The sequence below is a fragment of the Macrosteles quadrilineatus genome, unplaced genomic scaffold (assembly GCF_028750875.1).
Source record: "Macrosteles quadrilineatus isolate MER2022 unplaced genomic scaffold, UCM_ALF_1.0 Scaffold_3__2_contigs__length_128488019, whole genome shotgun sequence".
In the NCBI taxonomy this organism is placed as follows: Eukaryota; Metazoa; Arthropoda; class Insecta; order Hemiptera; family Cicadellidae; genus Macrosteles; species Macrosteles quadrilineatus.
Window position 1 is genome coordinate 65,671,740 of NW_026542596.1, and position 15,091 is coordinate 65,686,830.

The window sequence follows — 15,091 nt, forward strand, 5'->3', positions numbered from 1 at the left end:
AGGTAAATTCCCAGAAGTTTGACTGAATTTTCAGGTAGGTTTTGTAAGAGAGAAAATATTATGCTTTGAGTTTTATTTTCATTACAAATAAGTTGATTAGAGGAAAACCAGTTCAAAACATGATTGTTTGCATCCTGAATTGTGTGGTCAAGAAGGTTTAGATCTCTATTGGCAGCAAAGATTGTTGTGTCATCAGCATAGATTGTACATTTTACAGGTAAATTACGAGGAAGATCATTTATGGCCACAATAAAAAGAAAAGGGCCAAGGACAGAGCCCTGCGGAACACCAGCCTTGATTTGTGTAACTGATGAATTTTTACCTTTAACACATACAAACTGTGATCTATTGGTTAGATATGATTTGAGTAATTGTAATGAGTTGCCCCTAATTCCATAAAATTGAAGCTTCTTAATCAAGATATCAAAAGGGATACAATCAAAAGCTTTGGTGAGGTCATAGAGGAGCATTGACACTGATTCTCTATTTTCAAATGCATTCAAAATGGACTGTGTAATTTCTGACACCGCCAATGTAGTGGATCTACCTGGTCTGAAGCCATACTGTGAATCAGTTAACAGGTGGTTTGAATCAAAATAATTAGTTAACTGCTTTAAAATAATTGCTTCAAATATTTTAGAAAATGTTGGAACAATGGAGATAGGGCGATAATTTTGACAAAGTGATTTATCTCCTTTCTTAAAAACCGGAATTATTTTAGCAATTTTTAATTTTTGTGGAAAAATGCCAGCACGTAGGCACTCATTGATGACCAGAGCCAAAGGAGTTTCAATTAAGTGTATGGTCTTCTTAATGATGTAATTTGAGAGCCAATAACTATCCATAGATTTTGAGTTTGAGAGTTTATAGACAGTGTTGGTTACCTCATCTGGTGTAATGCAAGTCCAATTGGAGTGTATGTTCTCACTTGGTTCAGGCCCAAGCAAGTCCTCAGCTGTTGTGCATGTTTGGCTTACCAGGTTGGTAAGTTCTTCAACTGAATCTGTAAAATAACTATTGAGTGTATCTTGGTCTATTGTAACTTCGGGTGTACGAGTTGTAGTGTTTTCATGTATTATAATGTCCCAGGCAGCTTTGCACTTGTTATTTGAAGTCTGAATGAAATTCTCATAAGCATTTTTCTTGGCAGTAGCTAACTCTTTCCTGTAGTACTTTTTTATTCTAAGATAAGTGCTGTAAGCTGACTGAGCCCTTACAGAATCCAAGTTTAAGAGATTTTTATACTTAGTATAGTGTGCTAACATCAAGTCTCTAGTCTGCTTTAATTGAGGACTAAACCAGTTTAGTTTATGTTTTTTACCTTTTACATTAGTTTTTTTACGAGCTTTTTTACTAACAAGGGGCGAGCAGTAATACCATAGTTCTCTAAATCTATTGAAAAAAGCATTAAACAAGTCTTCTGCAGTACCATTATGGTTATTAAGACAGTCCCATGACTCATCCATTAAAACATGACAAAACTTTGTAATATTTATATCATTTTGCTTCCTGAAAAACAGGTTTGGCCCAGTATCAGTTTTATTATTATCTAGTGTGACATGTGTCTTATATTTAAAAAGTAAAGGATCATGATCTGCAATTGTACCTGGCAAGAGTGAAATTTCATAAAATTCTCTAGAAAAATTTACAATAACATTATCAATACACGATTTATTCCTGGTAGGTAGATTATTTGTACACACTAAATCTAATGTCCTAAGTAAATTCATGAAATTTATTGAGTTTTGTTCAATAACATTAGCCATTTCAATGTTAAAATCCCCACAGATAATTAACTTACTGCCCCCTCTCATCAAACTTTTAATTGCATTTTCAAACATTTCAAAAAAAACATTAATATCACCATTGGGTGATCTATAGACACTAACAATAGTAACATTTTGTTTTATTAATCTAATACAACATAGTTCACAATTAAAATCAGATGAAAAACAATCAAGATTAATAGATTCAAACTCAATCGATTCTTTAACAAAAATAGCCGAACCACCATTTCTATTACTACTCCTACATCTAATACTAGCAGTGATAAAATTATTTGGTACAAAAATTTCGACTTGATCAGACGATAGCCAATGCTCTGACATACAGATAACCTCAACTTTTTCTAAAAAACAAAGATGTTCCAGAGATAAAATTTTATTACGGAGACACTGGCTGTTTACTTGTAAAATTGTTAAAAGGTCATCTTTGACAGAACTACCTCCGGACATAGGCCTATTTAAACTACCACTAAAAAAGAAGAAGAGTCAGCATTTTGTATACCTTCGTCAGGTCCTCGGGGTAGAATACTTGCCGGCTGTGTAGTTACCTGCGATGAGACAATACCTTCAGGATTCTGGGTAGAACTGGGTGGAGAAGCTATAGGCAATGAGGGATGATCAGGTAAAGTTTCGACTATCGATGTAGGATGGGTCACTACAGTTCTTTGGATCTTGATAATTTTACCGATGAGATTTACGAGCACCCTCTTCCCCTTAGCGTTGAAATGCTGTCCATGTCTAGTGTGAAAAGATCTGTCACAACTTTCAGTATTTATAAGAGAAACATTATTGAAAACCTTACAGAGATCCTTGATTTTCCCATTAGTTTCAGAAATCAGTTTATTAACAACCGATGAATCCGGTAAATCATGTCTATGAGGAACATTGGCAACTATTACCTTTGTACTTTTCAGCACCTGTAGAGTATCTCTAAGTCCGTTCACCACATTACCAGAAGAGTTTTTAGCTATATCGTTAGCCCCAGCCATGAGCACAACATAGTCATCTGGTCCTAAATCTTCACATTCATACTTCACGTTGGCAGTTACATCACAAAAAAGAGCACTAGGTTTGACAGTTCCCTCAGTATCAAAATACTGGCCCCACGCTGTCCTTGAAATTATTGAGGAAATGCCACGACCAAAACTATCAGTGTAGATTCTTATTTTCTTGGTTTTCCTGGATGATTTGGTAACTTTAGTAGGCTTAGTCCAGTCAGACGATTCACATTGGTTTGTGCGAGGCCTAGACAAAACTGGAGAAACCTGCTGGATTTTTCCTGCGCGCCTCCTCGCATATCTTCCCCGCTCGTCTGATGTGGGTTGGTTATCAGACTTAAAACTTGTATTATCCTCTTGGTACAAACAGGTAAATCTATTACTAGTGGAGATAGGTGGGAAGTCCCTAATGTTTACTGGAAAGCTACCATTTAGGCCCTCCCCTACACTGGAGTTTCTAGAAGACCAAGGCCTAGGCCTATTTTTAGAGACAGGTAGAAACTCATTAGGCCTACTTATTGTATCTACTAATTCTGGATTTGAGGTTAGGCCTACTATTTCCTGTTCACGCTTTAAACACATTTCACTTAATTCTGTAATTCTCCGCGCAGCTTCTTCATAAAGTCTCTTATATTCCTTAACATCAGCCTCCAACAATGAGGCATGCTTGGTTAAATTCTTAATTTCTTCCTTAAGCTGTTGATTGGTAGACTTAAGTCCACACTTTTCACAATACCATTTCTCATCAGTCCCAGATAAGCGGTCATATTCACTGTCACTAAGTCCAAGACACTTGGTGTGATACCATTGTTCACATTCATGTTCACAAAGGATTGCCCTACAGTTATCAGAAACCGATTTAAGGCAAATGCCACATTTGGGTTTGGTTTTAGTCATTATTCAACTTTAAGTCAAGTGAAATAGGAATCTTGCAACAAATAGTGGAATATAGCCAAGTCCACAAGAAAGTTGAGGTTAGAAATGGTTATGTTGAGATATAAACCTCAATTTAAATTAAAATACTAAAAGTCTTTCACCAAATTTCACAAAATAATACCAAAGTACAAGCTCTGCCGTAAAACAGCATATGAAAGTAAAATATTTAATAAATTTCTAAAACAGTCTTTTTGAAGTTACCTCTTGAGGGTATGTAACATGAGGTCAACCGATCTATGAAGAAATTCCTTATATGCTTTGGATAAAATTACATAAATTATACCTCAAAATACTCAGCATACACTTAATAATAAATTTCAAAAGGAATTCACGGGATAAAACTTCAATTAGCTAGGATTACAACGGATAAAAGTAACTTAGAAAACAGAGCAAAGTATCTCAGAGCCGCCATCTTGAACCCGCGTGTGTCATGGTCCTTTTAACTCTAAAGAAAATGCTACAATTCTTACATGAATGCTGTAAAAATTACGGATCAAAAGTTATTGCAATTTTTGTGATGTTTTACATAAAATATCATATTTACCTAAAGCCTGCCCATTTTAAAGGTTGTTGAATAGCTAATGGGAGAAATTATGTGTCAGGTTGTAGAAGACGTTTATTTTTCCAAGATTTAGGTTGAAAAATAATTAGGTACTCACTGTTAAGACCTCCATGAAGGGTATAACTATTCAAGCTACTCCACTATTATGTTAAAACAGACCCTTTATGGTTCAGGTCTAAACTCAAATGCCAGATTAAACACAACCAAACAAAATCTTAAACAATAAAACAAGGTAAACAAGGATCTTATACAATATATGAACAAAGAGTAAACTCTGCTCTCAAAAAAAGGAATTTTGTTTTTCAGAATTTTGAAATGAGAGATGCAAATTTGCAGATCTTTTTATACATAAGAAAATTGAATTAAAACAAATATTTGATACCATACTAGAAAAGTCAACTGAAAGTAGCCTACAACATATATAGATATTTTTTTCTCATAAAAATTATTTGTACCAATTTATTTTACATCAATACTAAGATAATGAATTATTTCCTACAAAATTAAAGACTGCAACCATTTCATTATGACTCAGTCCATTATCAATGCATTTTGAAGCCAATTGTTTTTATGACTCTAATCGTTAAGACTTTTTTTTGTTTTTACTCTTGTCTTACTCTAAATGTATCAATTCCCTTAGACTGTTTCCCTGTTAGTATCTCCTATGATAGCCCCTGGTCATGGGGTCAACCTGCGTTATCGTAGTTACGTTATACAATAATGTTTACGCACCACTCCAGTTTCCCTTACACACTCTTAAAGATATCTACGTTTTTTTGTGAAAACACTTGTTTTGGTATTCTTGTATAAGTTAAGATTGCTACACAATTGACATTTATCTATTTTAACTGGTAAGGTTAAAATATAATTTGAAATCCAAACGTTACAGAGAAAAGGACATGGATTGTAGGTCCGGAACTGCTTAAAGGTTATTATTACATAAAGTGTCAAAACCTGTTAGTTTTAGCTAAATTCCTAAATCCACCAAAATATATGACTATGATAAGATAAGAGAAACAGTAGAACTCGTGGAGCAAACCTAATAGCCTTGTCCCAGGTCTTAAAGGGATCCTAGATTAAACAGAAGTGATAAAAGAAAAAAATCAAGGATTTTGTAAAGCTAATAGAAATATCAAAATTACGCCACTCCGTTTGCAGGCAATAGAGAAAGATGAGCTTCACATCTGGTCATTCGAAAGTGGGGTTTTTTACATTTTTAATCACAACAAAAGATTTTTAATTTTAAGTAACGACTTTGCTAGTAAAGCTCTCTAAGCTATTCAATTATTTTTATCAAACGTTTTTATATACTTTAAAATCATGGTGGCATCCGAGGAAAGTAATGAAAAAGTTAACGAAAATGTAACACCGAACCTTCCAGAGGAGGAACCCCTTCTGGATGAAACTCCAGAAGTGACAGATGTTCCGAATGGAAAAGGACCTCTCGAAGGGGAGAATGGAAACATCAAACCAGACAACGGGGTTGGAACTCCCCACGCAAAGGTTAGAAGACTCAGTGATATCGCTTTGGAACTGCAAGGATCGGACGAGATATCCTGTGGAATATGGTGCTTAAAGGGTTCCTTAATGCAGATGTTTGCAAACAAGAAGGTGTACGTGTTCTTTTATGGCTTAGTGGGGTGTGTCATGTCTTCCTCTTACGCCTACTTGAACGGAACCATCACCACAATTGAAAAACGGTTTAAAATTCCAACCACAAATACTGGTGAGTTTTTATAATGCTATTGTTTGTTAAGCTTTTGTCTAATAGATATTTTTCTTAACACAAACATGGAGTGCTCACAAAGTTCAGCTGAAATAGTTTTGAGGTTTGAGTAGAGTTTGTACTTACATGTTCCAATTATGTTCTCTCAAAAATTTCAAATCCAGTATATGGCAGCAGTAATATTTGACAACTACTTGTTTCTGTAAGGTGGCTACAACTCTAAGAGACTAAAGCCAGGTTAAATTATATTCTATACAGTTCTTTATTTTTAGCTAAACCATTATCTTTGGAAACTGCAAGTATATTTCTCATCCCACTGTAAAATAAGCTTAGTGTGTGTTTGTGTATGTGTATTCCATGACAGATACTGAGATACCCTTTGAGTATGCTGATGTTACCATCCTACAGAAGTATATGCCACTTTGGCTATAATAATAGAGAACATAAAAGTAAAAAAAATAGGTGATTATATTTTGTCAAACATTTTATTGTAAAAGTTTGTAAAATAACCAACAATAAAAAATGAGCATTCAAGTCCAAACAGACTTAAACATACCTAAAAATTAATTGTCTCCAGCTATGTAAGAATGCAAAATCTATTGCCAAACTAAAAATAAACTAAAAACTTATAAATTTATATCCATAATTTTTATTAGCCTATGTTTTGATGCCATGAAATTTTAGTTTGGGCATCCACAAACATAATTGCTATTAAAACTTCTATACATCAATCTGACATCTGAAAAATGAACTATTTAAGGAAAATATCGTAATAATAGTAGTGTAAATTTCCAAATTGTGTACTATACAATTGTGAGTACTACGACTATGCACAGTGCTATCCTGATAATTAGACCAATTCGTTAATACCAAGGAAAGAAATGCGGTTTGTATTCAGAAATAAACTGTTAGTCCCTCAGTTGCCATTGGCTGTATGGGCTAATAATTAACAGCTGTGTCCAAGGAATATGTCGGCCTTAGTCAGTAACAAGACTACAAGATCACGCCACTCATCCCTATACTCATCTCCATTCATACTTGGCTTAAATTACCTACATTCGTTTGGTCACCATTTCAAAGTAAAGTATCAACACCGAAAAAGTATCTTGTGCCGAGTTTGTGTCTGGACGTTTGGTATTGACTTGTCAAAAATGGAATCCTATATCTAATATTTTATAACATTCCATGAGTGTTTGCCTAGCTATGCTTTTTTGCCATAGCCACAATATTCCTCAGGAAAGTTCAAACGTTTCAAAGTTTCCTGTGTCATAATTAATGGTTTTTATCTGTCTCCAGGCATCATTATGGTGGGTTGTGACATAAGTCAGCTGTTTCTGTGTCTATTCCTCAACTACTACGGAGGCAAGGGCCACAGACCACGGTGGATGGCATTTGGAGTATACACAGTTGTGGCGTTCTGTTTGATGAACGCACTTCCACACTTCTTGTACGGTCCCGGAGAGAACGCACTCACACTTACAGAGGAATATGGATCCCACCATGATGCCAATACAACTGAATTCCTCATGGGTAAATGAACATCTAGCTGCTTAGTTTGTGTATAATACTAGTACGTATTGGAGGGATACTGAGTTTATATGCCATCCTATCTAACAATTTTTGACTGGCTGTAGACACAAATTGTTCTAAGAAAACATAGTCTGCACATGGATAATGATATCCATAAATATGTTTAGATAGAAATCAAGGATTTTGTATTTGGATAGTTGAATAAACGTGCTATTATGAAAAGCTTATTTTTTCTTTGCTTTTTCAAAATGACATATGACTAAAAGATGGTCAGCTTACAATTAGTAAGCCATAAAATTTGATTTACTTTTGCCCATATAAACCTTCTACTCACATAGGTTCTCAAGAATATCTTTTCTGTTTTAAATTTCTTAGTTTTTAATTTTGTTTACCTTACTCAGATAAACAGAACCGCAAGTTGGTTTGCCAAAGTGACTCCCTTGGTCCGGAATGTGATGACAACTCAGGTAACCTGGCACCTCAAGCGATACTCTTCCTGGCACAGCTGATTAGTGGTGTTGGTGGTTCTCTGTACTACACTCTGGGAGTGTCTTACATGGACGACAACATCAAAAAGTCAAAGACCCCTGCACTTGTCAGTAAGTTGTTGAAGATTATTATTGTAATAATATGATTGTACAAATTTTTTTGAGTTGATGATGTGATCAGTAAAGGCTTTGGAATCATGTAATCATAGTGAATCTGACATAGAATAAAAATCTAAACTTTGCTGAGCAGGTGCTAATAGTACAATCAGAAGGTTGCTGGTTTGATCTTGAGACGAGTCATTAGTTTTTAATAGTAAGAATCTGCCAGCTATCCTGTACCATCGGGCAATTGAACTTTACTTTAGCTGTGTCCAAACTAAAGACACAGCTAATCTTACAGCTTGTTCACATGAAGACGTTAGACACCGTGTTGAGCTCACATTAGCGCAATGTGGAACTGTACACATGCCAGCGGTAGACGCAGCATTAGTGGAACCAGTCACTACTCCAGTGGGACTATGGAGCTAGAAGCGCTTTGCAAACATAGCGTTTGAAATGAAAACTACAAGCGTCGCGTTTTGGCGAGGCGACGTTGGTCCCATTTTGCAAGTGAACAATCCCATTTATTCCTATGTACTTGACTCTAACACGCAAACACGGCGTCTAACGCCTTCATGTGAACAGGGTGTAAGTCAGTGATAAATCTGCAAAAAGCATCACGTTCATTTAACCCATCCTCCATCATATTTTAGTTACATCTCAGTTGTATCCCATCTCATGAGTGATTCAAGTGTTGATTTAAAGATTAAGGCTTTAAAGACTTTATTTGAATCGACAACTCCTTAGGATTTAAGCTGATTAAAAAACATTGCAGGTTAAGTTTCAATTTGAATCACACTGAGAATGGTTGTTTAAGACGTTGTCCACTCCTTGTGAATGTTTCACGTGTATTTGTGTTACAGGTCTCTCCTACTTCTTGCGCATGTTGGGTCCAGCTATCGGCTACTCCTTAGCCTCCGCTTGTCTTACCACGTACATCTCCCCTTCTCTCACCCCCACCATCACTCCGTCCGACCCTCGCTGGCTGGGAGCGTGGTGGGCTGGTAAGTATATAGCTTTGAAAACGACTACATCACTTCTAAATTCTAATCACAATAGTTACAATAATATTATTACCATTTTTATTTATCAATTAGTTGTAAATAATACAGAAAGGTTTTTTATTTTATTTAAATTTATAAAGAGTTGTTCCTGTAACTTACAAAAAATAACAAATAAATGTAAGATTCTTTTAGAAAGCTTCCAACAAATTTCAGCTACTGTATATATTTTACTTTTGGAAAACTTGAAGTTAGACACACTTGTATAAATGTAGCATGCTCTATTACTTTAGAGTACTTTGCTTGACAGCTTGATTGTAATAAGTAAGATTTTATAAGATCCATGTTTAAATAAATCAAGTATAAAAATATGTTTGATTATTTTGGGCAAAAATGGAAGAAGGTTCATGAATTAGTTTCTCATCACTGGTTTGTAATGGAAAATGTAAGTAAATTTATGTAAATATATAATTAAAATATTTCCTTGTGTATAACACTTACGTGAAAGTGTCTACAAATTGAAGTATTGGTTTTTTATATTATATTCTTGCATGTAGGTTGGTTGGTCATTGGTGCAGCTCTGTTTATTTCCGCTTCAATACTCGCTTTATTCCCCAAGTCTCTGCCACGGGCCGCAGCTCGGAGGATACAGGCTTCCGAGCGTCGCAAAGCAGGCGTCACCGCAGACCCTGACGACAGTCCTGAGGAAACACACTCATCATTCAAAGGTACATAATTGAACATTACCTCAACTACTACGGAGGCAAGGGCCACAGACCACAGTCCTGAAACCCAATTACTAGCGTAATACTAGAACACAAAACCCCCCTTAAGTAGTGTGTGCGTCGATGCCACATCCACTCCATGGATAGAGAGTTTGTGTTAATTTAGATTGGTTGATTAATTATTAATCGATTGATTGGTATTTGTGATTGGTTTGATTTTTAAGGTATCTTTTGTGATTTTCTACCTATCAGAATGATCAAATTGCATTGGAAACTAAGTTTTTATGGGTTAAAGACTGTTGATTCAACCCCTTAAGTAGTGTGTGCGTCGATGCCACATCCACTCTATGGATAGAGAGTTTGGTTCATAGTGATTCAAAGTGCAGTATTTGATGTTATTTCAAGTATATATAAAATGTTGAGGATACTTAAACATATACCCTCTACTTGTACTACGGTTATTATATTTTTTCTTTGTTTTGACTGTTTATACATTTCTCTATGTTTTTTTTGTTTGTAATTTTCTAGTTTTAAATAGGATTGAACACTAATTTTTCTATGTTTTAGGCATCTTCTCACCTAACCAGATCAGATTCTAGATTTCAAAACATAGTGAAACATTTTTTTATACTAATTGTGATGAAACAAACTGCAATGATCCTTCAAATTTGATTAATTATGATATATTGATTATTTCAGATATGAAAATTACATTTCTCAGGCTCCTGAAAAACAAGACTTTGATGTGCAACAATTTTGCTTCTGTTTTCTACTTTATGGGATACATGCCTTATTGGATCTTCATGCCCAAGTACATAGAGACCATTTACAAACAGACTGCATCCTTCGCTTCCTTTATTACAGGTATTGGATTCAGCATCACAGTTTTTAGTGTACCATTTAATTATATATGGAAGATCAATAAATGATATATACTTAAAGGCGGCTCCAGACAAGCGCCATCCGCCAAGCACAAAATATTTTATGTTCGGCAATCTAGTTGTCTTGCTTTCGTAATGGGGAGCCGGCTTAAGACTTTTCACTTTGTGATGCTTTTCAACCCTGCTGTTCAGCTTTTCCACTAACATAAGTAACACAAATTCTAGGTGCCATTGGACTCGTGTGCTCAGCCCTGGGAATATTGTTTGCTGGTGCTTTCATCTCCAAAGTGAGGCCAAGTGCAAGGTTCTTGGCTGCATGGAACGTGGTTGTTGGAGCCATCAGTGTATTAGGCATCATCTCTTACGCCTTTCTGGGTTGTCCAGTCAATGACCGTCAAGGGGCCATCTTAGCTTCTGGACAGTAAGTGACAAAAGACATGACACATGATTGGGACATTTTACTTTTGGTGGGTGATTGCAATGAGGGAAATTGGTGAAGAACCTAAGTCAGACTTCATTTAAGATTTAAATTAAAGTTAACAGGATTCAGAGGCTTGTGAGATATATTATGCATCTCTTGGGAATCTGAGAAATATACCTCCAATCAAGGAATTCTTATTATTATATCCCTGCATTATTGGAACATCCACAACTTTATACACCCACCTCATTTACAAAGGAGGAAGCTATTCACCAACTGGTTCTGTGAATTCTAAAACTGTGCACAGAAACACAATTTGTAATTAGTATTGATTATCAATAATTTGATACTGGTTGTCATTCTATTATTTTCTGTTGTAGAATGGAAACAACAACACCTTGCAACGCAGACTGCAACTGTGAGTATGTCAAGTATTCCCCAGTTTGCTCTCCTGACGGAAGAACCTTTATCTCTCCATGTCACGCAGGCTGTAAGGACTATGAAATCACTGCCAATGGGTCAAAGGTATTATATATTTTAATAATTTAATCAGGGTAGTAAGGTATTTGTGACATGAAGGTAGATTTACTAAAGAATCTGGTAGGCAAGTTCTTGTGAGGAGACAAGAAGTGTTAGGATGGACCTTGTTAACCAAGCTTAACACTAAAAACACCACCTTCATGCAAGCCATACAAAATTTAATCTAATCATAGCCTTCTTTGAAAATAGTGCAAGTATTTAAATTCTAACTATCAGTATTTTTTTTTTTACAAAATTGACTAGGCCTACTAGTTTTTATAACTAGTTCCTATGATACTCCCCAATTCAAATGGAAAAGTGAAATAAGTATATTTATCAAAATATGCTTAGTAAATCAGACAACATCAATATTTTAAATAGAATCAATAATTCAATAAACGTCCAGACTTTATGGGATCTTTAAAGTTCACATTACTGATCTTGACATATTTTCTCAAAATATTATTTTTTCTTATAAGATAATATGAAGCCCTGGTTTGGAATAGTTTGATTGCTTTGAAATTCCTAGTTTGGTAGATTATGAACTAAAGATTTGTAGAGATACATCATTCTGTAGTTCTATGTTTGATCCGCTTTCCCTGTCCAACTCTAGCTCTTTCTATTAAGACCATAAAAATATTATTTACACTCTACCATTTTTTGTCCTATGACGCTGGGCCCTGGATTGTTTTTCACATTACTTCAGGCTAGACCTATGGGTTGCGGCATTATCACTTAGATAAAATCCATTGGTGATTGGCGGGATTTGAACCCGAGGCCTCAGGAACCGAAGTCCTGCGCTCTAACCACTAGATCAGCTCGCTCCCCAATGCCTGAATATATGATTATTGTAAATATTATGGCTGACATATATGACATATGAAAATTGTGTTTCAGGTGTACACTAACTGTGCCTGTGTACCTCGACCTCCAAGACCTCTCATGGACTCTGACTCCAACCTGACCCTTGACTCCCAGGAGGTCCTGGGTGGAGCCCTGGAGGACCCAGAGGAACCCTGGGTACTCACCGAGGGGCTCTGCCCTGTGGACTGCTCCTCACACTTCCTCATATTCCTGATAGTCATGTGTATCCTGAAATTCAGCGGAGGCACCGGTCGAACATCAAATTTCCTAGTTTCCGTCAGGTACTTGGTTTGAACTACAACAGTAGGGGGTTCACTTTGATTTGATCCTTTACTATAATATAAATTTAAAAAATTTAAATCTTTGTATATGTGGGTTTAGTTGTGATTTTAATTCCTACTTTTATTTTCAATCACAGTGTTTCACAGTTTAGCTTACGTCATACTTATCATTTTAGAAATCTAACAATTTAAGTTTAAATTTGTCTTATTTTTCAGATGTGTTGATGAAAAGGACAAGACAGTAGCTATGGGGCTGGGTTTAGCATTTCTCAGCTTGTTTGCTTTCATTCCTTCACCAATCCTGTTTGGCTACTTCATTGGTAAGATTTCGTCCCTTCCTTGGTTGAAAATGCTATCAGCATAACAATCCTTTGTTTATACAGTATAGGTGTGTTCAGTTTCTTCAGACTCTTGCCCATTCAGGCAAGCCTGATGCCTTCGCAAAAATCTGTAAAACCTACATGCTTGTGCTCTATAATACATCATAAACCAATATTTAGTGTTATATTTGATTGTATGGGGTAACATGTTGTATTTTGTAGACTTGTGCTGCATGGTGTGGGGCAAGACATGCTCTGGTACCGGCAATTGTTGGTTATACAATGCTGAGATGTTGAGGTATCTCATGAACTTCACTGCTGCAGGTTTGTATAGACAGTTTTATTGACCATCATACACTACCATAGAACTTATTTGCAGTTCAACACATAGCTTTTATTTCATTTTTATACCGTTTACAACTAACTAAGCTGAAAAATTACTGTTGATCCGTTACGGTTTTGAAACCTTTGCCATTGTATAAGTGTTATTTTAAAATAGGCTATTAAGATTTCTTATAGACCTCAATTTGTTTTGAAGTGAAATATTGAAAATAAAGTATTCTCTAGAACCGCAGTTAAATTTGTTCAAACTGTATATTTACTAGGTCTAATACATTTTTGATTGAGTTTTGATCATTGAAGCAATTTAAACTAAATAGATAGAAGTAATTTGTAAGAGATTAAACTACTACAAAATGTTGTTCACATATTGTTCTTTACATTGATGTTGGTACAACACTATGAGGAAAATTCTTTTTATTACGATACATCAACTGTCCTTTGAGTATATTTCAAGTAAATAAAATAAATTAACAAGTACAATTTGTCAAAATACAATATCTTCACACAAAAATACCTATCACACTAGAATCTTTTTTAAAGTAATTATTTATTTATTATTCTGAAATGTTTCCAGGTTTTGTCACGATTGGAACAATGTTTGATTTTGGAGTCTGGTACTACGTCAAACACTTGAAGATCTTTGATGAGGAAGTTGAACTGGAAATTGCACCCCAGAGACAGAAAACACAAAGAAAATAACGTCTAAGAAAAAATACTCTAACTAAACGGATGTTGAAATTGAACAAACAATTGCTACCATTACAATATGCATACTTAATGTGTTACATTGTAGCTTAAAAATAAATTAAGTATAAACATCTAGAACTAGAATGTTTCTTACCTACTAGGACTGATCTTGATAAAAAATAAAAATGCTGAAAACGGTTAATACTATCTTACTTATTTCTGTTAAATATTTATAGTTATTCTAAAGGTTCTATACATGTATTAAGGAAGTTATTTTGTATTTATACACATGGCAAAACAAATACTTTATCAGTTTTTACGATACTACACGAACTTTGGTTCTGCTGAAATATTATATCCTCCATTTTAACTTTTTGATGAAACTCAACTGTATGGGTGTGTCATTGAAAATGTCTTCCTGGATAAAATATACTAACCAAGGAACAGCAGAATAAAAAAATCTATTGTTTAAATTACAAGTTCAAACAAAGCTATCTCTAAAAAGGTTTCCCATTGAGATTCTTTCTTGTGATTTTTTTTAGGATATGCCTTAAAAGTATCATGAAGTATTAAAGGTTTATAATTCCACACAAACAGCTTTCAAAGATTGTATGAACCTTTCCAATGATACAACCTTACTTACTCTTCAATAGTTTGAAGGTACTCAGTTAATTCAGCATAGTTATTCTCCTATGTTTCATGATCCTTATTTAGTTCTTTTCAAACCCACTTAGCCCGACGTGCGCGACTTAATTGGCGTTTGTGTTTCAACAAACTTTAATTAGACATAACCGAAAAAACGTCATAGAACAAAAGACAATAATTAGAAAATTATTTTATAGAATCTGCTAATCATTTTTGGTATGGCCACAAGATCTATTAGTTAGTTGATGTTAGGGTTTTGAAATGTTAAAAAATTGGGGTTTT

At 35.0% G+C, this 15,091-nt stretch overlaps 1 protein-coding gene across 1 annotated transcript; it reads left to right on the forward strand.

Moving 5' to 3' along the window:
* Positions 1–5,432: 5,432 nt before the first annotated feature.
* On the forward strand, positions 5,433–14,302 carry LOC128990597 (solute carrier organic anion transporter family member 74D-like). Its single transcript, XM_054413052.1, has 12 exons — positions 5,433–6,006; positions 7,303–7,536; positions 7,938–8,135; positions 8,987–9,127; positions 9,682–9,852; positions 10,549–10,713; positions 10,956–11,151; positions 11,532–11,676; positions 12,568–12,815; positions 13,032–13,135; positions 13,358–13,459; positions 14,052–14,302. Exons 1-12 carry the CDS (start codon positions 5,601–5,603, stop codon positions 14,174–14,176), a joined length of 2,235 nt encoding a protein of 744 aa, XP_054269027.1. The 5' UTR covers positions 5,433–5,600; the 3' UTR covers positions 14,177–14,302.
* Positions 14,303–15,091: the final 789 nt, after the last annotated feature.